General features: G+C 42.2%; 1 protein-coding gene across 1 annotated transcript; it reads right to left on the bottom strand.

Moving 5' to 3' along the window:
* Nucleotides 1–919: 919 nt before the first annotated feature.
* LOC108804656 (sulfotransferase family cytosolic 2B member 1-like) lies at nt 920–23,793 on the bottom strand. The gene is made up of 6 exons (XM_018576497.1): nt 23,685–23,793; nt 16,392–16,603; nt 11,348–11,474; nt 9,770–9,864; nt 5,327–5,507; nt 920–1,038 (listed from the first exon to the last, which is right to left on the bottom strand). Exons 1-6 carry the CDS (start codon nt 23,785–23,787, stop codon nt 920–922), a joined length of 837 nt encoding a protein of 278 aa, XP_018431999.1. The 5' UTR covers nt 23,788–23,793.
* Nucleotides 23,794–25,805: the final 2,012 nt, after the last annotated feature.

The following is a 25,805-nucleotide window of genomic DNA, read 5'->3' as shown; positions in this document are numbered from 1 at the left end:
TTTATTATACAGTAAAAAAATAACCTGTAGTGGTGATTAAATACCACCAAAAGAAAGTTCTATCTGTCCCCAAAAAATGGTATAAAATAAATTTTAGTACAGCGTTGCATGACGGAATAAATGTCAGTCAAAGTACCGCAGCGCTGAATACTGAAAAATGGCCTGGTCAGGAAGGGGGTCCAAACACCCCGGCCAGCAAGTGGTTAATATTGAACTATTTATGTTTTCTTGATTGTTGAGATATGGTTTATTGAGTCCAACAAACAGGTTAGTGTGTGCTTTCTGGTTTATAGTTTTTATACCCTGGACTATGAACCATATAAAGCTTAATTATAGTAAGCTTTGAGTCAATGCAGAAAGAACATTTTTAGTTCAAGCCCATATTCCCATCTGTACGGGATGGGTGGGTCTGGAAAGGGGCCCTGCTCTCAAACCTCTCACCAGCCCAGTAGTTATGTGGAATCACTACCCTACCCCAAGTCACCTTGTAAATAGGCCTACTGTATGAACCTCTATGCTACTAAAAGTTAAAAACCAAGACAAACAAAAGACATTTTATTTTTTATTTTACAGTTCTGGGTGGAATTAAATACTGCTAGACTTGCAAATGCAAACTTAGTTGATCAGATCATGAGATCAGGCTGACACGTTGTCAAGGGACTGGATGTTTTTAAACTGATGTCACCTGCATACAGTACCAGTGCAAAATAACAATCTAAGGCTACATTCAAACATCAGTGTTCAAGAGGTTTTACATGTGAAAGGTGTATTTTTCTAGATGCATCTACATAAAAAAAGTGCAACACATGTACAGTTTTTAATGTACCACACCAAAATGCAGAGCTGTGAATGTAGAATAAATCCAAGCAAACAGTGATTTCGTTCTCAGTAAAAAAATACTTTAAAAGAAATATATTTGTTATAAGTTCTTATCCCAGGGAAACTTTACTTTGAGGTCCTGCATTTTCATCTTGTAGATCTTGTCAAAAGATTCATTTAAAGCTACGGAGAAATGATTCTTCCAGTCGCCAGCCACTCCTGTAGGGAGAAGGAAAGAAGCAAAACTAACAATGAGGACAAATTGTACCCTGTTTATGACCTCAGCCCTCATTCACATTTGAGCAGGACCTTTTTCAGGGGATTTTGAAACATTTTTGTTTCAGCTAATGGAAAGCCAATTTTTAGGAGGAGGAGATGTTGTCAGGTGTGAAATTTTATGAAAAACATGCTATTGCACATTTTTCACGCATTACCATTAAAGTCTTTAGGGCCAAAAGCGCAAGATTCTGCATGAAAAAAGCTCGAGTAACAAAGTGCTCAATGAGCACCATTGAAAATAATTCCTCATGATTCTTCATGTTGAGCGTTTTCACACTTTGGGAACTGTGTGGCAAAATGCCCAATTGTGAATGGAGGCTAATTTCAACCCTGATTTCAGAAGAACAAGACAAGCTAGTATATGCAAAAAGCAATTGAAAGCACATCTTTCACATGGATTTAATGGAAAATTATGATTTTTGGCATTTTTCTTTTGTTAAAGTTTATAACAAACTAAAAGTGTGTAATATATATATTGTTTTCAATTTCTTAGCAGAAAGCCGAAAACAAAATATTTGCTTAGAGAAAGCCTCTCTCTATTCCAACTAGCAGGGTGATCAAATGCTTAGAATGAGAAAGGAGGAACAGGAGAAGTGAATGACAGGCCAAATGATGATAGTGGCGATTGATGTGGTGGCTGGGAGGATGGCAAGGCTGACAGACACATCTTCCATACCATTCCAAGGTTTAAAGGAGTATTTGGACTTTTGATTTTATGGCTGTGAGGTTGTCAAGATGTATATCTGGTTTAAAAGTAATAACTACAAGAGATACTGGGGGCTGGGAAAGTAAGAAGCATGAAGCAGGAGTTGACAGATGATACATTCTCTGTGCCCAGCCAGGTACAATGAGTCCTGGAGAAGCAAACTGCAAGATATTACAACATTGAGACCTATGAGTGACAGCTCATCATAAAATCTGCTTTCTCAATTAGATGTCCTCCTTCAACATATACTGTATATCTACCTATGTGCCTTATAGTTGGTAGTGTATGAAGAAAGAGTCTGTACACTTAGTTGACTAAGCTCGTAAGGGGAAACATGTAAGAAGTGGGCTGCTGCAGCTGGGCAGGGATTCTTATCACGATAGATGCTGGACGTTTATGGATTTAAGCTTGCAAATGGTAAACAGCAGTGTGCGGACTCTTTCTTCATACAATGGCATTTAGACCATGGACGGCTCCTGGCTGACCCCAGCATACACTCAGATGGTGGAGATCGAAGGTGGATGGAGCAGTGAGGTTCTCTGCTGTTTCCTCATAGTTGGCAATTTTCCATTTTCTTCAATGGCAGTCCCACGTTAGACCCAAAAAATAATTTTTACTTATTATCACACTCAAAGTTTAGGGATGGTGTTTTTTCTTCTACACACTACCCAGCTCTGTATACCAACTTGTGTGTCATAAAGTATACACGGCTCTATGCTGTTCATCATGTTGAACATTTACAGGGTTATTCACAAAAGGGTGAAGAGTTTGGAGAAGGCAGGAGAAGTGAACAATCTAGGACAACATAGCTGATTTGGAAAAATTTTCCAATTCCGCTCACTTTCCAGTTCAGCTATGTTGTCTTAGATTGTTCACTTCTCCTGCCTTCTCCAAACTCTTCACCATTTTGTGAATAACCCTTGTTAGTATTCCACACAGCTCTCCTCCTAACATTGTGATGTATGTTTTATACTCCATACAGCTTCACTCAGTACATTGTTATATTTGTTCAATACTTTATAAAGCTCCAATCTACACACTGCACTGTACATTTTATACTCTACACATTTTCACTCTGTACGCTGTGCTTTGCATTTAATATTCCACGCAGTCCCACTCGTAGCAATGTCTTGTATGTTCTTTACTCTGTTTACTGTGCAATATCAGGTGTTGCAGGTGTGTGTGTGAACAATGTTGTTCTGGTTTTATATTGGAGGGCAATAGGGTGGGGTATGCACAGTGTATACAAATACATTTTTCTGCATGTGATATTCAATAAATAAATTAGTATTTTTGTAAATGTGCGTGTGTGAGTCTTCTTGTGGTACTCAGGTCCATATATAAAGCATCTCTCTCTCTCTCTTTTTTTTTTTCAAAGTACTGCGTCATACTGTTACATAACAGCATGTGTAGCTTTATGGCATCCATGAGGCATTCGAAAAAATCCAAATGCTTTGCTGCAGATTCAGTATCTGTGCACACCCAGCTATAGGTACTGTTTCCTTTTTTCTTTTTCTAGACTTTAGCTCTCTTTTGGGTCACAGGAGTACATATACTAATTGCCTTCCCCTCCCCTGCCTGTTCCTCCAGTGAGCACTGAAGGAATAGAGAGAGAGGGGTAAATTCCTGCGGGAGTGATGAATGACAGTCTCTCTTGCTCACTTCTTAATCTATAGAGCCTGCATGTGACAACTGCAGTATATTTTACTCTCCCAATACTTCTCCTTAAATAACGATACTTTTCCTCAATTACTCACCGATACCAATAACTGATACCTTTTTAAAGTGTCATGTGACAGTTTTTCTAAAACAATACAGACTAATAATTTTTGGACAGTGTTGGCATGCCAGGGCCCAGTCGCAGCTGCAACCGCTGTAGAGGGACTACAAATCCCAGCAATACATTATACAGAAATGCAGAATACCACCAGCGATAGAAGACTACAGATCCCAGTAATACATTATATAGAAATGCAGAATACCACCAGCGATAGAAGACTACAGATCCCAGCAATACATTACACAGCAATGTAAAACACCACCAGCGATAGAAGACTACAGATCCCAATAATACATTATATAGAAATGCAGAATACCACCAGCGATAGAAGACTACAGATCCCAGCAATACATTACACAGCAATGTAAAACACCACCAGTGATAGAGGACTACAGATCCCGGCAACACATTATACAACATTGTAGAATACCATCAGCTATAGAGGACTACAAATCTCAGCAATTCATTATACAGCAATGCAGATTAATATGAAGCTGCATACTCTATGTTGCTCACCAAGCTGTGTGGAGTCTTACCAAGGCTGTGCAGGGTCTCAGTAGACTGGGTGGGGGTCTCACCAGGGCTTTGTGGGGTCCCAGGAGATTTTTCAGGGTCTCACTGTGGCTGTGCAGGGTCTCACAGGGATCTGTGGGGTCTTACCAGGGTTGTGCGGGGTCTCAGGAGGATGTGCGGGGTCTCACCAGGATTGCGTGGGGGTCTAAGCAGGGCTGTACAGGTGGGTGCGGTGACTCTAGGGCTACGTGTGGGTCTCACCAGGGCTAAATGCGGGTTTCACCAGGGTTGTGTGTGGGTCTCACCAGGGCTGTGCAGTCTCCCCAGGGCTGCGTGGGGTCTCACTAAGGGCTGTGTGCTCTCACCAGGGCTGTACAGTCTCACCAAAGCTGTGTGGTCTCACCAGGGCTGAATGCAGGTCTCACCATGGCTGTGCGGTGTCACCAGGGCTGCGTGCAGGGCTCACTATGGCTGTGCGGTGTCACCAGGGCTGCATGCGGGTCTCAGCATGGCTGTGTGGTGTCACCAGGGCTGCGTGCAGGTCTCTCCATGGCTGTGCGGTGTCACCAAGGCTGTGCGGTGTTACCAGGGTTGTGTGCAGGTCTCAGCATAGCTGTGCAGTGTCAAGAGGGCTGAGCAGTGTCACCAGGGCTGCGTGTGAGTCTCACTATGGCTGTGCAGTGTTGACATGGCTGTGCAGTGTCACCAGGGCTGCGTGGGTGTCTCAGCAGGGCTGTGCGGATGGGTATGGTATCAACCCGGTTGTACGCTTTTCTTAGCAGGGCTTTGCAAGTGGGTGCGGTTTCACCATGGCTGGGCTTGGTCTCCCCATGGTTGTTCGGTCGGGTGCGCATGGCAGGAAGAAGGAGGAGGCACCGGACCAGTACTGTAAAAAGACAGGCGTTGCAATGTCCCCAGCAGGCTGCCCTGATGTCCCCAGCAAGTGCAGGACATTAGGGCAGCTGAACCTGTTTAAAAATGTAAAGGGCCAGTATTTGCCTTTAGTATTGGAGCATTTTCAGGAGTACAAGTACTCCCGAAAATGACCAGTATCGGCACCGATACCGATACTGGTATCGGTGCATCCCTACTTCTCCTTTAATGGAAGAGACCAGTGTGTGGCCCTACACCATAAATTTGACATAACTACTTGAATACACATATATAAGAAGGAAATCTAGCATTTTAACCTTTTATTTATCACACAAACAAGATTATTACTTTCTCACCTTTCCTCATGAATGGGCTTTTCATTTGGTCCATGAACTCACTGGGCACCAAACTGAAATTGGACATTTGGTTCTCTTTCATGCTCTGGAATGAAACATTTTCAACCACAGAATCCACAGCTTTGTCATCTAACTCCTTTCCCAAAAATGTACAGATCTTTATTACACTTCCCCGCAGGTCCTATGACAGGTGGAGTATGCAAAACAAAACAAAAACTGTCATCAATATATTGGCATATTTCTGTTAACCCGTTCATGACAGAAGGTAAAACACCTTAACACTCAAACCCAGTTTTGTAACTTGTGTATTTTTCATCTCAATATTTCTTTATTAAAGTCAAGTCATGTAATACAGCACGATGACATTTGGTAATAAAAATACTCACAGGTGTATGAAACATTAACCAGTCAGTAGTGTTAACAGTAAAAGAAACATACATAGATTATTATGCCGTATCAAGCTAAGTATTCAATACGTATTTCTTTCTAATAAACTTGGAAGGGGGAAACATGAGGGGGGTAGAGGGGAGAGAAGACAAAGAGGGGTAAAGTAAAGTATGTACCAGTTGTGTACTTTCAAATAGAGGAAATCAGACATTGCAATAGGGGTGTATAATCCATTTTTTCCATGCCGAAAAGAATGCAGGATAAGTGTTACTCTTCATTGCAAACATTTTCTCATAGGAGTATTGGGTATTAATCAGCATAATCAGGTCTCTGATGTTTGGGGGAGTTGGTTGTAACCATCTCCGTGTAATTAACAATTTGGCTGCATATAGGATATGTATGATGATAGTGCGAATATCAGGTAGGAAATTATCAATGTCGATATGTAGGATGGCGTGTTCTGGACATGGGGAGATAGGCGATGGGGTAAAATGTGAGATTATACGAAAGACTTCGTTCCAAAACCCACTGAGGGACCTACAATGCCAAAGAGTGACCCAATGCTTCCACATAGTCTCCAGCAGAGCGGAGAGTTGGAGTTAGAGAATTTCGACAGTTTGTATGGAGTGTGGTACCACCTATGTACCGTTTTTTGTAGAAGTTCCCAGTGTTGTGAGATGTATACCTAGATAAGGAATACATGTGTCCGCCCATGGATAAGGGAATGTAGATTGTAAAGTTAGTTTCAGAGAGGGGGGTATGTTGAGGCCTAGGATTTGGGAATTTGTGTAATTAACTTTGTAGTAGGAGACTTTGCTGAATTGGTCTAGGAGAAGTTGTACAGCGGGGAGAGAACATAGTGGACGTGAGAGGACAAGAACTATATCGTCTGCGAAGAGACCTATCTTGTTGTTGGTAGGACCTACTGCAACACCATGGATGTGGGGATGTGAGCGCACAAGGGTTGCAAGCGGTTCCATTATGAGGACGAATATTATCGGTGAAAGGGGGCAACCTTGTCGAGTGCCATTTGATATTAATAGGTCATTTGAGAGGAAACCTGAGGTAAGTACCTTCGCACTAGGCGTGGAGTATAAAGCTAAAATAGCGTTCAATATGGGACCTATAGAGCCAAACTTAATTAAAACCGATTTCAGGAAGTTCCAATTTATTCTGTCGAATGCTTTTTCGGCATCTAGGGAGAGGAAGAGGGAGGGAACTTTGTTGAGTTCTGTGTGTTTTAAGACATTTAGTAAACGTCTGGTGCCGTCAGGGGCCTGTCGTCCGTGCACAACTTGTGTATTTTTAATAAAACTGTACATGCCTTTGGAACTACTTAGTGTATTATACTATTATACTTAGTGTACTATAGTGCAGGTGAATTATACCTTGTTTTTCAGGATAAATTTGTCCTTTACTTGGTAGCAAATGTTAATGGATATTTCTTGGAATTTTTTTTATAAAACTGGCCCAAAGTAGTAAAAATATAATATATTTTTAAACGGACTGTAGCTGTGTATTTCAATATATTCCAATATATTCCATATAATAATGTGTTGCAATAAATGATGGCGGTAGCACATATGTGTGCATTATATGTTATTTGTAGCTGTAGTCTAGCAGGTGCACATTTTGCTTATCCTACCTAAAATACACAATCACACCGATACCGACACTGATGATTTAATGACAAATCTCCTACTGGGTCCTTTGTATATTGAGCATCATCATTCTCTGCAGGGCTGGGCTACAGGCATGCCAATAAAACAGGCAAGGATGCCTGACCACATTACCCTGGATATGCATCTGTGGTTTGCGCAATCAGATCTGAATTGGAAGAATTGAGGACACTGGCAGGATCACCAGGTATTTAACCCTTTCACCACCAGAGCGTTTTATGGGTAATTTTGCACACATGCTATGATTTACATTTTAGGCCTGAAAATTGCAGTACTTAACCCCCTAGAATTATATATTTCTTGAAAGCACAGACCCTGTAGAATAAAATGGTGGCAGTTGCATATTAGTGTAATTAAAAATTTAAGTAAAAAAAACATAAGTTAAATGTAGTGCGCAAAAACACAATATAATAACAATTAATTTTTGTAAAATATAAAAGATGAGGTTGCAAGAGTAAATAGATATCCAACATGCCAAGCTTAAAAACTATGTGTGCCTATGAAACCGACAAAATACGGTACCTCAAATTGTCCATAGGCCCCACTCTAAAAGACTGTGCAGGTCATCAGTTTAGAGTCATCCATGAATATTGGTTATAGAATTATTGCTCTCTGTCTGGCACATGTGGCAATACCTAACGTGTGTGTTGCAATAGTAATTTTTATATGCAGGTGCACCTGACTCACAAGCCCCCTATGTGATAGCACTTTGGAAGTGACAGGTACTCTTTAAGGTGACATCAAGGGTCAATTAGACACTTAATGTCACCTATGCACTTCAAAGAAGCTGATGAAGCACAGGCCATGATCGATCAGCTTCTTCCCTGGCTTCTCTAGCCGGAAGACATGCAATCAGTGTCGCTTCCGGCTTTATTTAGTGAGAAGGGGATCAGTGAACTGATGTTTGCTGGTCTCCCTCCCTGCTACTCTCCGACACCTATGATGCCGGTCCTGGGCCTGCAGGAGGGTCAGTGGAGCCCCGGAAGCAAGGTGGGGGCGGGGGGCTCCATTTACAGTGGCACACAGCAAGCACCGTAAGGCAGTGAAACTGTCAAAAGGTCCTGCACCAAATTCAAAAAAGCCTGGTTGCCAGTTTCGGTAGCTTTACCAACACTTGCCATATATTCAGGCTGTCACTATGGTTATGGCAGATTCAAAACGATTTAAAGCCAGTTAACAGATTACAAAACTGGCAATAATTAACACCAAATCTGAGCTGGTGTGCAGAGAGACAGTAGTGCCTAGAGTGGGGCATGTAATTGGGAAGCTGTAATGCATCTGACAGCTTCCTGCTGAGGGTTCATTGGTTGGTGGAACATCGCCAGCCATGGTCATGACTGAGTATTGATGTCAGCCAGCATACCCATTTCAGTTGTCGACCAGGCAATCTCATGGACGGCAACTGAATGGGGCCAAGGAGAAGTCTTTGGTTAACAGGAGGCTGTCGGCTGCACAACAACAGCTTCCTAGCAACGAATGAGGCTGATAGCGGGCAGAGCCTGATGGGGAACTAAGGGACTAGTTCCCCATCAGGCCTGCTCCCCTGGTGATTGACAGCAGGCAGTGGGCAGATTCCATAACTAATAGCCTGCTATTGGCCATGCAATCCACTCACTGCCTGCTGTTCACTTCTAGCAAAGTGGCCTGATGGAAAATTAGTCTCTTTGAATCCCTATCAGGCTCTGCCCACTGTCAGCATCAGTGGTTGTTAAGGATGCTGATAGCTGTGTAGTGGACAGTGTCTTTAACAACCAGTGACAATGGCAATGGAAAATGTTTTTAAATATATGTTTTTTTTAATATATGTATTCTATTAACACACTCAAGCAATACATAATACTTTTTTCCTATTATTTGTGTAAACATACTTCAATTTTTTAATGCTTACCACCGCCAGCCGCAGTTTTCACAGCGCCATTTCCAATATTCTGGGTAGGGGAGCATGTGATCTTTGCGCTTCACTGCACTAGTTCAGTTCCTTTGCTTTTTCTGTTACCAATCAGTTTCAAACTGCAAAGTCAGGCTGACATTTGATTGGCATCTTTGAGGAAGTGACATTTTTACATAAAGTTTTTCTCTATGCGAGAGACAGAAAACCTTCAGATGGTGTGTCTGAGAATACCTATGCTGAATGCCTATCCACAAAGGCCTGAGCAGGAGGTCCCCTTTATGCATTTAAAGGCTCTATTTTCCACTTTGTCTGGGGTACTTCTTTAGTAGTACTGGTTGGCAGGTACATTAGCAGTTCCTATAAGCAGAGCAACACAATGTAGAAGCTTTCGATGGCAATACACCATATTCCCCAGCCTTTTTGGACTGACTTTTTTTTGTATTTTTTCCACATATTTTATGACTTTTACATAAATAAACTACTTACTGTTTGGAGATCCTCATAGGTCTGTATCATGAAATTATCCTTTCCAAACATCTCCATCCAACCCTTCACATGTTCAAACCAAGATCCATAGGGTACTGAAAGCATACAATACATAAAAAAATTTGTATTTAAAATGAAACTACTAAACTGTTTAGAAATCAACATCATACTTGTAAATCATTTTAACTACCAAAAAATATTTAATATTTTTTCACGGTGTCTTGTGATTTACACACTCCTGTTCACTATATAGGTGAAGAGTGATACCGGTAATTAAATAGTGAAACTCTGCACCTTCTTGTGTCACCTCTTTCTGTTTGTCAGATGTAGAATGAGTAGCACCACACTATAAAGATCCCCTTGTGCTGTTTCCTTCCTGTAAAGTCACATAATCTCCTAAGGGGTCATTTATTAAAACAATGCAAGAAGAAAATTACTAACCAAAATAAACGTTAACACTGGTCAACAAATCAAATTCTATATTATATTGGCTCGACTTCAGTATTGTTAAGCTAATAAAGATAGTCCTGGAGCAAAATAAAATAAAAAAATAGGCAGAAGGACTACATGACAGGGTGGACATATATTGATTGTTGTGTTATTTATACACACCCTGTTTGACTTGAAATTTGTTTTTAACAAAAGGCTGCTACAGCAATTTAACTCCAATCTCAGGTGTGGTGTCTTAATTGGGAGGTGGGGATTATTGGAGGGTGGTGGCATAGCAGTGTGGGAGTTTTGGTGTAAAATTTTTATGGGACTATGTTCTACCTTGTCATGAGTTTACCGTGAATTATACACCAAATTGGTGTAAAACTGAGCTAAAGGCCATTTTTTAATTTCCTGGACTTTTGAATTCATTTAGGACCTGTTCACAGTAAGCTGCGGTGGGCTCTGCTTGGTCTCGGGTAGACTGGTCACACCCCTGCACACCTCTTACCTGGCAGCCTCGATCCACTATCAGCCTTCTCCAACGCCTGGCCCCACCTCCTTCTCAGTTGCCAACGCCAGGCCCCAGGCTCCTCCACCGCAGCTACTGGCTGTCACTGGCTCAGCAGCGGATGTGAAGAGGAATGCGCTGATGCACAGATCACTGACAGATTGTCAGTGATCTGGTCAGTGGCACTTTCCTTCTCACAGGCACCAGTGACAGCCAGCAGCCTGTGACGCCAGGGCGACCCAGGCGGCCTGCACGGCATCAGGGGCTACCCCTTTGTTCTTCATCTTGGCCAGCCCCCCTGTGCCCCATAGAGGCTGCCTGGGTCGCTATGGTAAGTTCCACAACTGGTGCTGGAGTAAAACATGTGCCACAGTGTGCTTTACTGTGCCTTGAGGCACACTGCATAACCACAAATATACATTTTTAATGGGTCCTAATATATTAAACAAATCACATCTGCATAATAACCACAGTGCACTGCAAGACATACCATGCATTGTGGTGCATTGATGTGCCATTCAAAATGAAGAACAACACATAAACATCCTGCTTTGCAGTGAACTGCACTGCAATGTACTGTATTGCACTGTGAATGTGCTTTAAATATTTATGTTTAAATGGATTTCAAATGTACTTACTTTCTTCTGTTAAAAATACTTTAACGAACTGATCAAAATCTCCAGGATCGTCGAAAAATGAGCTCATTTTGGAAAAATAGTAGAGGGAGACAGCAACATCCTTGGGATTTCTGATTGTATATATAACCTGAAATTACATTTGCATTAAAAAAAAAATTAAATATGACTAGTGTCTAATTTGCCACAAAGCTTTGTACTCTAGCTGAATACTTTCTTATAGGATACCTCTTGTATTCAGCTCAGTCTAACTAAGACCTTTAATGCAATGAAAGTGCCAGCAACTTAGTGCACAATGGTTTTAATGATTGGGGAGTGTACTGCTATGGTTGAGGTTCTCACCCGCTGCTACCATGGGTTCATGGGTTCATCCCCGGGAGTTGAGAAGTTCGCAAAAAGGAAGTAGCCTGTGATGCTTAGACTTAACCCTGGTCATCTGAGTCACAAGATGAATATGAAGGAATCGATAACACAGCCCACTTTCTATAAAAGACTCACAGCTGCCATATTGTCAATGTGTGCTTGAGCTGTTAAATAGAGCTGACAACTAGGGGGAGATACTGGAGTCATTTATCAATTTGGTTGCATTATAAGTCTTTTAACCACTAAAAGACCAGAGTGTTAAACCCCCTTCCTGGCCCGGGTTATTTTTCAGTATTCAGCGCTGCAGTACTTTGACTGACGTTTATTCCGTCATGCAACGCTGTACTGAAATTAATTGTATGCCATTTTTTGGGGACAGATAGAGCTTTCTTTTGGTGGTATTTAATCACCATTGGGGTTTTTATTTTTTACTATATAACAAAAAAGTACCCTAAATTTTGGGGGAAAAAACCTGTTTCCCTATGAAATGTTATGAAACATTTATTATCACCCCAATTTTTTGGTACAATATAAAAAATAGACACCAAACATGCCAAGCCACAGAAAACTACCACACCCAAAATTGGCCATAGGCGACGCTCTAAAAGCTTTTACCGCTCATCAGTATAGTGTTATCAGTGATTAATGGCCCTAAAATTATTGCTCTCACTCCGACGTTTGCGGCAATATGTAACATGTGCGGCACAATAGGCGGAATCGTCGTTTTCGCACGTAAGCGCACCCGACGCATGTTTCCATGCGCATGTGCGGGGGACTAAAAACATTTTGTGTTAGTTTACATTTTTTTTATTGTGACTTTTTTTATGCTTTGATTTTTTTTTAAACTTTTTTTTTTTTACACCTAACTTTATTGCTATGACATAGGGGGCTAATAAACTCTCTATGTGATAACCAATTCACGTGACAGGTCCTCTTTATGGAGACATCAGGGGTCTTCAAGACACCCACATCTACTACATGCGATCAGGCGATCACTTGAATGTAAACAGCCATCGCTGGCTATTTGCACTTCTGACAGTTTCCCCACTCGTGTGCGCTCTGGGCGCCGCACAAGAGCGGGGGGGAGTGGAAGGACGTCTAAAGACGGGAAGTGGTTAAACTGTCACATCCCTGATTTCTAGTGTGTATAGTTAGTGACAGATTTATTATTCTCATTTATGTTTTATTCCTAAATGCCTTTGTAAGAACAAGTATCTCCAAATTGTTGCAAACTTGTGGGGAGCCTCCTAGAGGACAGCTTTATAGCCCCGAAGTGCTTAGCTGACCTAAGGGAATGAAGTTGCTTTATCTTTGAGCTACTGTAAGAAGTGCTCAGAAGTGCTCTGGAATATGTGACAATTTGGAGGTCTTTTAATGTCGCAAATGCTGGACGCAATTATTGTGCAGTTGAGAAATTTTGTAAAATATCGCAAAACGTGTGCAGTGAGTCACGTTGCAAGGACACTTCAAAAAGACGCATAACAGAGGTAAAACTTTACGTTTAGTTAGTATGAGATTTTGGTCTTTGCAACTAAAAATGTTGTCGCAAATACATTAAAAAATTCCCCTTACTGTTTTTTTCAAAAACAAATTTCAGCATTGGTGTATTTTCCCCATGGCAGTAACCAACAGCTCACTTATTAGGCCTCGTTCACACCATATGCAGTGCGTACCGGCCCGATTCTGGCCGGGACGCACTGCATCGCATTGTGGCCTGCTCACTTTTTTGCTGGGCTGGAGGGGGCGTGGCGGGCCATTGAAGGGAATGACACCGTAGCCACACCCCCCGGCTGCAATGAGATCGCCCCAACGGGATCGCAAGGCACATTGTGCCTGCAGTCTGGTCCGGTGCGGTGTGATCAAAATAGTGCTTGCAGCATTTTGATCGCACCGGACTGGACTGCAGGCATAATGTGCCTTGCAATCCCTCCTGCCCGACAAAAAAGTGAGCCTCGTCTTGCCCGACAAAAAAGTGAGCCGGCCGCAACGCGAGGCAGTGCGTTCCGGCCAGAATCGAGCCGGAACGCACTGCATATGGTGTGAACGAGGCATAGTCCTACAAATAGGCAGATTTAAATAATAAGCTTTGCCTCTATTGACTTTAATAGGGTTCGCCGCAAAGTTTATAAACTTTAAGCTTCGTGTAAGGCAGATTTGCTTATCATTACTCACTGCATTCGCTTGATAAATCAGTCAGCTAGAACAGCCTTTACCAACCAGGGTGCCTTCTGGCTTTCATTGCCTTTCCATGCCTTTTCATGGTGCAGGTGGCCTGGGTGCTAATTCAGGGATGGTGGGATCCATTCAGAAAAAGAATAAAAGTAACCTCTGTCCAGACCTGCTCACGCCCTCTGCATGAAGGGGGGCTCCTGATGTCAAGAGGGACTCTTATGTGAAAGGGGGACTTCTGATGTGATTGGGGGCTCCTGATTTCAATAGGGGACTCTGATGTGAAGGCTGGAGCCTTACTTTTTGTGGGTTTTTTTGTGGGCTCACCCCTTAAAATCCATTTCAGAACCTGTCTTGCATTAGGGTCAGGTATGGATTTTGGAGGGGCCACACATTTTTTTCACATTAACATTTTTGACATGTTAGATTGGGGTACCTCGAGATATTTGGTCTGACTGATGAAATAGCAAGCGTGGTTGAAGCAGGTCTGGTAGTTTTGGGCTCTATATAATCTCCCAGCCTGTTCAGGACATTTGCTAAATCCTGGAACCAAGTTCATTGCATGTCAGAACATGTTAGACTGGAGAGCCTGAATGACCAGTCTGTTGAAATACAGCCCATATGTGGTCAGACACAGCCTGTGTGGCAAGGACCTTAATGGCAGAGAGTTGGGCGCCTGGGCAGCAAAGGCTGCAAGTCTGTTAGCCAGGGACCTGTATGTTAGTAAGCGGTCAAGTGGCAAGGTTTCATTTTATTGTTTTCTGCTCCTGTACATACAGTAGTGTATAGACATTGAGAAATAGATTGAATGTGTGTTTCACTGAAATCTGCTGTTTGCTGTGTCTGACCAAAGTCTTGTGAACTCATCCAGGGAGTAGAGAAGAAACAAAACATCACAAGCACACAGCAGTTAAGTTTCCAAAAGCACATATTCTTTTATTGATGCATATTGTCACATGTAAAGTGCATGGGGGGCGGGAGACAGAGCGGCATGGCCACTCTGCTGTACAATGTTTTCAGTGTGCCCGCCACCCCCTTTCTGACCAGAGCTTCCCAGCATGCTGGTGGCTGTGTGGGGAAATGTGTAAAGGCCAGGAGCTGAGCGAGATGCTCTGGCCAGTGTCCTGCCCCCCTGGTGCACCACCAGCACAAACCCCACTGCCTTAGAGGTGGTGCAAGTTCATTTGTTTTTACACTATACAATTAAATAAAGCAAGTACAAATCTGTTTGAGTAGTGCATAATGAGCATATTGCTTGCCATTTACTAAGCTGAATAGTTGAATAATTCCTGAAGTCATTGGTTAATACTTTGTTATACACACAATGAACATTAAATACATATTGATAGGTAATGTTCTGATATGTTAACATCAAGCATGTGCAGATGTATTGCAACTTCATTTTCAAAGTGGGTAACTAATTAAACTACCTATATTGATAACAAAATCTGACCAGTCTCAACATTTGGAACTTTTGCTGAACTTTCAGCTCATGTGCAGGAGAAATAGCATAGTCACACAAGAACACCAATAGATCCCTCTTACAGCTGCACCTATCCCAGCTACTCAGTTTTCAAGTGTCAGCCAAATGTCCAGAACAAAGCACCGGATGATCATCAGCAGCCCATGTTTACTTAACTTATCTAGCCATTGTGCGCATTGGCAGTTTTGATACATGTTTTTGATCATTGGCCGTGTTCATATGTAATGATACTGTGCCCACTAGGCAATGGTGAATATTAAAAACGACCAAAGGTCTGAGGAGAAGCCACATTCAAAATGGATCTAAGCCTAAATTTCAGCTTTATGTGCTCAACTGTTCTCTAGGCTTGAAGTACATCCAACCCAAAAATAAAAGTAATATATATTTCAGCTAACCAATCCTTAAATGTGGTGGTTGCATTATTTTTCTTTCTTTTAGGATTTAATTCCTTCATTTTCTGCTCACTCATTGTAATGTATCTATGGTTGAACCACTCTAGGCTGCTCTCCTGATCTGGTCTACAAACACCTTCCCCTCTCCTCATCTCCATTATATAGAGGGGTGTTCACAGAAGATAGCTGAGAAAGCCGATAACATTGTTTGTGGCTTCATATTAGTCTAAAGGAATTTACAATGACACACGATTTCTGGCAAGATCTATGGTATTTTTCAGTACTTGCAGAAAATACACTTAATATTAAAAATCAACCAGCACATCTAAGGACTGGTAAGCAGCTCCTTAGCAAAGGTTGTGGCAAATGGATATGTGCAACTTTCTAAAGCATTTCGTTCTAAAGGGCAGGCAGGGCACTGGCAATATTGCAGTGGCCCTCCCACCATCGAGATAGCAGACTGTAACCCAATTTGTAATGCTTTCTGGGGGAAAAAAACATGACAACATAGTGGTGTGTGTGTGTGTGTGTGTATATATATATATATACACACACACACACACACACACACTGTATATATACCTTTTTCTTTTAGCAAGAATTGTTTATTGTTTTCTAGGCAATTTCTACATATGCTTACCTTAGCTTTTGAGCCAGTGAATGATTTTACAAAAAGGTGCCTTTGCAAATGAGTGGTTATAAGACGTGGCTTTTCCTCACTCACTTGCAGTTTCCTAGCAATACCATTGTTTTCTATCCAAGGTACTCTTTCCCAATTGGGAGCAGTTTTGTTCCATGTTGGGTCTCCATTCTTCTTGATCAGGCTTAAAATGTCTATTACCCACGTGGTTCCTACAAAACATTGGTATTAAAATGATGCAACATGCAAACATTTCTTTTTGATCAAAAGAACATATTAAAAATTAGCTATTAACAATTAATTTTGTTTGCCTACCTTAATATACACAGGAACAAAATGAAAATATATATATAGAAGAACCCAGGCTTGGTTTGATTGTGTTTTCCTGTATGTGCCCATTATTTGACTACTTGCAGGACAATTGCAGACAAGTGTTCTGAGGTTGAATTGATACAAATTAACACACAGACACAAGCAGATTGGATGCAAGGTAGCCAAGTGTTCAGAGGTGGATCTGATGCAGATTAATATGTTGACACAAGCAGAGGTGAAGCAAGCTGAGAGATATGTGGCATGGATGAATCTTTAATATAATTATAAGACACTAATTCCAATAGTTTTAATAAGATCATGTAGATGTTTTTTTTCCAAATTCAAGAATGAGTTCAACATTGTGCCAATACAATATTACAAACAAAGATACGAATTGTACCTCTTGCAGACCCTCATATGATCCAGACAGCCCCTCTGCAAAAGGATATGACCCAGGTTTTGGCTGTGAATATTTGTGTACACATTAATACCCCCATCTCCTGAAGAAAACACAAAGTCTTCAAAACACATTAAATGAAATATAGTTCCACCCATCTACACTTTAAGACTTTGATCAGATTGTGGTATTGTGTGGCAATCCCACGGTGGAATTTGGTGTCATTATCACCCAGGACTCTCAGCCAGAGGGTCAGAGAGGTATGAGGAAGCAAGGGTTTTTCTAGTTTCTGCTTGGGATCCAGGAACCAGGAGATTTCGAAGAAAGTTGGGAGGCATGAGATCTCCATTCCAGGGTCCATGTTTTGGTAGTAACCAGCACTTGATGATTGTCCGATCCAGTCAGAAAAAATAGTACTTGCAGCATTTTTTTCTGGCCGGACTGCAGGCATTGATGTGTCTTGCGTTCCCGTGTGGCCAATCGCATTGAGGCCAGAGAGCGTGGCTACGGTGCCATTGAGGTCTCCCCCTCCCGCCCCACAACAAAGTGAGCCAGCCGCAATACGATCCAGTGCTGGCCGGAAAACACTGTGTCTGGTGTAAACGGGCCCTTAAACTGCATCTTTTTCTCTCTCTCTGGTTTGCAGCTCTCTTGTTAGTGGGAGGGGTTTATTGACTCCAGGTGTCTCATTAAACAGGTGTAATACTGTATAAGCAAGTGCACTACTCACATTGAGCTTGCTCACACTGGGCTTGTGAACAAAGTGCTTTGATCTAAGTGGCATTAAAAAAAACTGCTGTTTAAATAATTGGAGTTTGAACTGTAAGTGCTATCTGTAAGTGACATTAAACTCTCAGCCCCCCCCCTTCCTAATGCTGCTGTAAGCACTTACCTCATTTGATGCCTCTTGTTGCAATCATCTTCTTCCTTCCACTCGTTTCCGACCATCCCTCTAGCGCTGGTGCCGGTGTCTGATCTATCCCCCTGTCCCGCGCTGTCTGTCTGGCCTGCACGCTCACGGCTGCGTCCATTCCTTTCATTGCGTTTCCTCCCCCTCTGTTCTACTATGCATATGCCCGCGCACCATGTCCTTCATGGCTGTTCGTGAGCCGGGAGTTCTCCTGCCGGGAGCGAGCGGCGCTGGAAAAGGTAAGTAATTAGGTATTTGCCTCACTTTGTATTTTTTTAAATCATGGGGCCTATATTTACTTCTTGCTAGCAGTAGATATATGCCAAAAAAACAAAAGACTTTAATTCTACTTTAATTTTTAACTTATATAAACATTGTAACTGTAATATTGTATGTTAGTATGGTTGAAGGGTCTGTTCAGTGCACACTGTGCCACATGTATACACAAATGGAGCCACAGGCAGGTTGAATACTGCTGTGACAGATGTGAACAGGTTGCCGTCCTGGAAGCTCACAGTAGAGGTGAAAGAGCGAATTGCAACACTGAGGAGGCTTGACAACCTTGAGAAGAGTCTTCTGCTCACTGAGCAGGCAGTTAATGGGGTTGATGTGGAGGGTGGAGGATGATCAGGTAGGAAGCTGGGTTACTGTAGCTAAAGGGAGTTGCAGGGGCTCACAGAAAAGGAAGGCCAGTCCTGTGCTTGAACACCCAAACAAATTTGCTAAGTTGGGTAAACATGTGCGGGTAGCAAACTCTGAGTTGGCAGCCCTAGATGCCACTGCTGCCTGTAACAGCCAGAAAAGCAGCCAATTTAGTCCGGGTGGGGAGGGTAATGCAGGAAGGCCTAAACAGGTTCTGTTTAATAGGGGATTCTATCATTCGGAGGACTTAGAATAATTTGTTGTCCAGATTACCTTGACCAGATGATTTGCAGTCTCCCTGGTGCCAGGGTTCGGCGTGTAGTGAACCGGGTGGACAAATTACTGGGAGGGGCTGGGCATGACCCAGCTGTCTTGGTCCATGTTGGGACCAATTACAGAATACATGAAAGATGGAGGATCATTAAAAATTAATTTAAAGAACTAGGTTGCAAGCTGAAGGGAAGCCCTCCAAGGTAATATTTTCTGGAATATTGCCTGTGCCATGCGCAGTACAGGAAAGACAGCAGGAGCTTCAAGAGTAAAACACATGGCTGAAGACCTGGTGAAAGAGGGAAGGATTTGGGTTTCTGGAGCAATGGGCTGACTTTTCATTGGGGGACAACCTATATGCTAAAGATGGTCTGCACCTAATTGGAAGGGGTTGTTGCTTTGCTAGGGGAGAGGTTCATGGGAGAGTTGGAGGATTATTTAAACTAGGATTGTGGTGGGAGGTAGAGTTAGAATATAATGGGGCAGATAAGTCAAACAGGGGTCAGACTATAAAGGAAGGTGGAACAGGGAAAGAAGGGGGGAAAGAAATCAAAATTGAAGTGAATAAGGAGACTCCCATGTTGCAAACAAACATTGGAGATTAAAGAACTAATTATACTACAAAAAAGTTACAGCTATTACAAGTGAAAAAATAAAAAATTGCTTGAACTGTTTGTTTGCCAATGCCAGAAGTCTGCATAGCAAAATGGGAGAATTGGAAGCTTTGGTGCATGAGGAGAACTATGATATAATTGGTATTGCTGAATCTTGGCTTGGTTCTTCACATGATTGGTGGCGGTGGCGGTGTTTGTCTCTATGTGACAGGTGATATAAAAGTAAGTGTGAAGGTGGACTTTGTTTATGGTGAGTGTGATGGTGCTGAGGCGTTATGGGTTGGAGTTGTATAGTGGTGTGCATAATGTAATGCAATAATGCAAAGGTAATTGTTGGAGTTTGTTACAGGCCCCCCAATGTTAATGAAGAGATAGAGACTCAGCTCCTTAAACAGATAGAAAGGGCTACAAGGGCGGGGACAGTAGTATTAATGGGAGATTTTAACTACACTGACATTGACTGGCATAATGGCACTGCTGGAACAGTAAAAGGCAGACATTTATAAACTTATTACACAACAATTGTATGGTACAGTTGGTAGAAGTCCCAACTAGAAATTATGCTCTGCTGGATCTGGTAATCTCAAACAATGCAGAGCATATTACAAATGTTCATATAAAAGAACATCCTGGGTATCATTGACCATATGATTTTATTGAACCTATTTTGTAAACAACATTCACATACTGGAAAAATAAAAACAAAACTTCAGGAGAGCAAAATTTCCCATGCTGAGGGCTGTTCTTCAAGACTTCCACTGGGAGGGAAAATTGTCAACAAAAAACACAGAACAACAGGTTGCAGAAGAGTGCGAGATTAACCCCAAAAATTATTTAAATGTATTATTAGTTTAAAAAATCAGGTCTGAGCATGTAGGCCCCTTACAACATAACTCATAGTTGGTAACTGGGGACAAATCTATTAAATACTTTCTTCAGCTCTGTGTACACCAAGGAACACCATGTAACTCAAGTCCATAGCCTCTAATGAACCACATTGGCTGACTATTGAGATGGTCAGAAACAGTTAGACAAAATTAAGGTGAACAAAGCACCTGGACCGGATGGCTTACACCCACGTGTCTTTAAATAATTGAGCTGTATAATTTCAAAGCCATTGTATCAAATTTTTAGAGACTCTCGAAAGACTGGCCTGTTACCAATGGATTGGCGCGAGGCCAATGGGGTGCCTATAGTTAAAAAGGGATCAAAGTCTTTACCAAGTAATTACAGACCTGTAAGCTTAACTTCAATTGTTGGGAAGATACTTTCATTAAGGATCACATGCAATTGTTTTTGTTTGCAAATAATATCATAAGGGATAGTCAGCACGGATTCACAAAAGACAGAAGTCGTCAAACAAACCTACTTTCTTTTTATGAGGAAGTGAGTAATAAATTGGACAGAGGAATGGCTGTGGATATAGTATACTTGGACTTTGCAAAAGCGTTTGACACAGTTCCCCACATGCAGCTAATGTATCAGTAAGTATAGAGTATTTGTTACGTACCTTTCTGGGAGACCGGATGTGAGGGGAGGCTTCCCTTGCACGTTGTGTCCTGGGATACTCTGAGGATGGGAACAGAGCCCAGCGGGACAACAAGTGGCGGGAGTGCCAGTGGTGTTGAGCACCGTGCAAGCCGTAATCCGTTGAGACGAGCCGAGGTCAGGTTCCAAGCGGGCAAATCCAGTACAAGAAGGGGTTAGGCAGAAGAATGGTAAAATAACAGTTCCGTGGTCAAGGCAGGCAGCGTTCTAGGTTTGTTGAGAAAGTCCGGGTCACAAGGATCAAGCAAAGTATCACTAAACAGGAACAAGGATTAGCTGACGATAAACCAGCAACATGGTGGTACTGCTGCTGGGTTTATATAGGGCCAGTGATATCATTTCCTGTGCGCCGCTTTGGCGGATTTTCGTGCTGATAGAGTACTGCGCATGCACGGGTTGGCGCATATTCCTGCACGCAGGTTACTGCTTCTGCGCATGCGTGGAACGGCGCGTTCCCGAGCATTGCGGGAAGGCGCAGGCTGCACATGCGCAGACGGCTGGGATCCATTACAGTATTCAATCTGTAATTGGATGGAAAACTGGCTTAAAGACGGTATGCAGAGAGTGGTGATCAATGATGCTTACTCTAAATGGATTGAGGTTGTTAGTGGTGTCCCCCAAAGTTCAGTGTTGGGCCCCTTATTGTTTAATCTATTTATAAATGACATAGAATTGGGGATTAAAAGTACTGTTTGTGTGTTTACAGATGATACCAAGTTATGTAGTGGAATACAGTCCTTAAAGGATGTCTCCAACTTACAAGCAGATCTGAATGCATTGTGTGATTGGGCATCTATTTGGCAAATGAGGTTTAATGTAGATATAAGTAATGCACTTGGGGACAAAAAACATGCATGTGTCATACACTCTGGGGGGGGGGGATATGTTTGGGGGGGTCAATGATGGAGAAAGAGCTGGGTGTTCTGGTAGATCATAGACTGAATAATAGCATGCAATGCCAAGCCGCAATTTTTTAAAGCAAGCAAAATACTTTCTTGTATTAAAAGGAGTATAGACTCAAGAGATAGAGACATCATCCCGCCCCTGTACAAAGCATTAGTAAGACCTCATCTGGAATATGCAGTTCAGTTTTGCGCACCAGTTCACAAAAAGGATGTTGTGGAACTGGAGACAGTGCAGAAAAGGGCAATAAACTCATAAGAGGCATGGAGGAGCTCAGCTATGAGCAAAGATTAGGTGAACTGAATCTGTTCCCTCTGGAGAAGAGGCAATTAAGGGGGGACATGATCACCATGTATAAATACATAAATGGTGCATATTGTGAGCTTGGTGCCAATTTATTCACTTTAAGGTCACTACAATGGACAAGGGGGCACTCTTTGTGTCTGGAGGAAAAGAGGTTTAACCTTTGCATATGGAAAGGATTCTTCACAGTTAGAGCTGTGAAAATGTGGAATAGCTAGCTCAATTAACTACTTTAACCACCAAAAAAAAAACACGGCTGCTGAAGCAGCCAAGTTCTTGGTGCCAGTTGTAACAGCCGGGGCTGTTAATGTACAAGCTATCCAGCTTCGATACAGCCACCGGATCATTTATACCGTGCGACATAAAAAATTGCAACTAGCATTTTTTTTTATTCTACAGGGCCTTTGATTTAAAAAAAATATATCATTGTTTGGGGGTTTGAAGCTGTTTTCTAGCCAAAAATGTATATTTTATCATGTGTGCGCAAATAGTAAGAAATAACTCCGGACAGCAAGTGGTTAAAAAAAATCTGGATGTATTCCTAAATGCACAGATTATTACTGGATCTTGAGTTCTTATAGGTATATTAAGTACCAGAGATTGTTGATCCAGGGAATATCCGATTGCCTTATGGGATCATGAATTTCCCCCTGTTGGAGCAAATTGAACCATGCTTTATAGGGTTTTTTTCCCCTTCCTCTGGATCAACAGGGGGTAGCTGTGGGCATGGCGTTCTGTTTTCAGTTTTTCTTCTTTCTTTTTAAAAAAAAATCTCTATAGGTTGAACTCGATGGACTTGTGCCTTTTCTCAATCTGGCTAACTATGTAACCCTTGGTGATACCTCTTCTTCAATTTGTAGTTACATTACCTGTGAAACTGTAAAAAGGTACCTTTCATTAACTTACCAGGTCTTTAGGGCTATCTTCTTGAAATATTTTTGATATGTCCTCCAGTGTCAGTTCCTTTCTAGGTTGAATGTTGCCCAGAATCATATAACCCACCTTCTGTAAGTTTGGGGTGTCATGAGCACACCCCTTGGGTGTGTGCGTATACACAGTGAGATTTGTACCATTCTCTGCAGAATTCAGGACTGCTCACAGCCAGAGGTGTGAAAAAACAGAAGAGGAAGAGGACCCTACTTGTCATGGGACTGGCCAGAAGACTAGCAATACATACCTGGAATTTAGGTATGTATTGGGAAAATAGAATAAAAAAGTATGGGGATGAAGGAGTGCAAAAATCTCAGAACTGGGCTTAAAGTCTAATCACTGAAAGATAACTTGCAATTGGCTACTGTGCTGTATTGTACCTTTCTCTATGTCACACTAAATAAACATGTCTTCTTAAATTACCAGCATATAATAAAATACATTTAATGTTATTGAAACATTACCTGATTTAGGATATGTGATATTAAAGATATCATCATCCCGTACTAGAAATTCATTTTCTGCAAAGGTAATATCTTCTTCCTGGCATGCCATGATTGGGAACATTGTTCCTTTGTAATTAAAGTGTAATCCAGTCATTGTGAACCTAAATGTGGACAGCATGCAAAATGTAATCCTATCAGCTGTAATTATGTTTTTTTATTTCCTGAGAAAGAAGTGATATACTTTCTATAATAAAATGTTGTTAAATTTTTACAGAATTTACACAAAACACACCACAGAAATCAGTTATCTCACATTCATATGGCCATTTGTTGTTAGCTGCTAACTTATGACTGTTGGAGGACAGGAAAAAAATAGTAATAGAAGTAATGCAATTTTCTGCAATTCACCCTGCAATTCAGGTAAGGGAGGCGGTGTGGGTTTTGGGGATGGGGTAGGCAACAAAATGTCATGATACAATCTAAATATAGGTGCAACCTGACACATGGTCCAAAAGGTGGAGCTAGCCTTTAACATTTCAAAAGGTCATAGTTTCTTAAGGCTCTTTCACACTGCCAAATCATGAATTATTTTTTTTTCTTTGATCCCAAGGGGGATATTACCTGAAACTGTGACGCAACTGCATTTGGTGCTGGATTGTTTTGCGACCCCATTAATCTCTATGATCTAATTTTTGCTGCAAAGTAGTGTCCAGCTGCAATGTTAACTTGACAGTGGGTGGCCAAGGAACGTTGAAAACATGGAATAACTGGTTGTTATTTACTGCCGCTATCATTATTCAACTCTCATTGCTGCCTGTTAGTTGCTAAGACCACCTGGCATTCTAGCAACTAACCACCAGCAGCCAGGGACTGGAACAATGACAGCAGCAATCTCCTGTCAGTATTCAACCACCACAGCTGCTGGCGCATTGCTAGGACTACTTGGCATCCTAGCAGCTAACCGGCAGTGGTGGCCAGCAGGGGTTGAATAATGACAGTGACTGTCCTCTGTCTTAGTGGGTCGGCAAACATTCGCTGACCCAAGGAGTGGGGCCCTCCCTTTAATTGGCACCCAGGGCATGTGCCATATGTGCCATGCCCTGGATACACCACTGCTCAAGAGTAAACAATGCTTTTTGCACCTTACGTTCACCTTCCTTATTAACTCCAATTAATTTTGCCAACATGGTAGCATTTGCTTGAAATCTCTCGATTTTAGCAGAAATTTAGCGAAATATAAACTCTTTTCCCTACTTATGACTCAGCCAGTCCTAACCTGCATCCAGCCATAAGCATCCATATGTGGACAGGTAAAGCAAACTTATTAAAGCTTATTTTATAAACTAACTAGTACCCTTGTTACAGTGCTCGGCTCTGCATCTATGCAATACTGCCACGCAGAGTGATCTCCTTCCCAGTAATATGAACAAAGTTCTGGTGGCAGCAGCAAATGTTAATTGTTGATGTATACAAAACTCTTTATACAGGCATGCAACAGCTGGGGGCCAAGCTGTTCAGGAAGGGTTAAAGGAGAATTATGAGGCGAGTGATTTTTCACTCAGCCTCATAATCTGAGCCGACCTGTGACAATGAGACTGTCACAGGTCGGCTCAGTAGATCGGGAAGTGAGCGAACACATACCGGCGCTCGCTCACTTCTCGATCTATCCGTGCAGAGAGCCTGACTGTCACTCACGGCTCCCTGCAGGGATTCCCCCCCTACCCTGTCCGATCCTTCAGCGCTGACTGGCGGAAAGGACGGGGGAGGGGGCGGGTACAGCTGGCTCTGCCTCTAGATAGCCAGAGCCAGCTGTCACTCACGCAGCTGGGTGGATCCAGACAGAATTGTCGGGATCCGTTCCGGCTGCGGCGTCTCAATATACCGCAAGCTGTAGGTCGCTATATACTGAGCTTTGGGTTACGGGAGGATGCTAGTTTGTGTCCCCCCGTTACCCTTAGGAGAACTATGGGGAAAAGCCCTAACCCCATAGTTCTCATTTAATAGAATCTGTGCTGGGGCAGGCTGAAGAGGTACTAGAGATTTTGCTGGAAGGGCAAGATGGGAAGGGTTAATGAAGTCTGTTCTGGGCATAGGCGTCTCTACAGGTGGGCAAGGGGGGCAATTGCCCAACCCCCCCCC

This window comes from Nanorana parkeri, unplaced genomic scaffold (genome assembly GCF_000935625.1).
Source record: "Nanorana parkeri isolate BGI_ZX_2015 unplaced genomic scaffold, ASM93562v1 scaffold69, whole genome shotgun sequence".
NCBI classification, from domain to species: domain Eukaryota; kingdom Metazoa; phylum Chordata; class Amphibia; order Anura; family Dicroglossidae; genus Nanorana; species Nanorana parkeri.
Note: the sequence above shows the minus strand (reverse complement) of the source record. Positions and strands in the feature narration are given on the sequence as shown.

Coding starts and splice junctions, on each gene's coding strand:
- LOC108804656 (XM_018576497.1), bottom strand. CDS start 23,787: ATGTTCCCAATCATGGCATGCCAGGAAGAAGATATTACCTTTGCAGAA. Junction 16,604..23,684: donor TATCACATATCCTAAATCAG/GTAATGTTTCAA, acceptor AATGTTTTGTAG/GAACCACGTGGGTAATAGAC. Junction 5,508..9,769: donor CCTATGAGGATCTCCAAACA/GTAAGTAGTTTA, acceptor CACCTGTCATAG/GACCTGCGGGGAAGTGTAAT.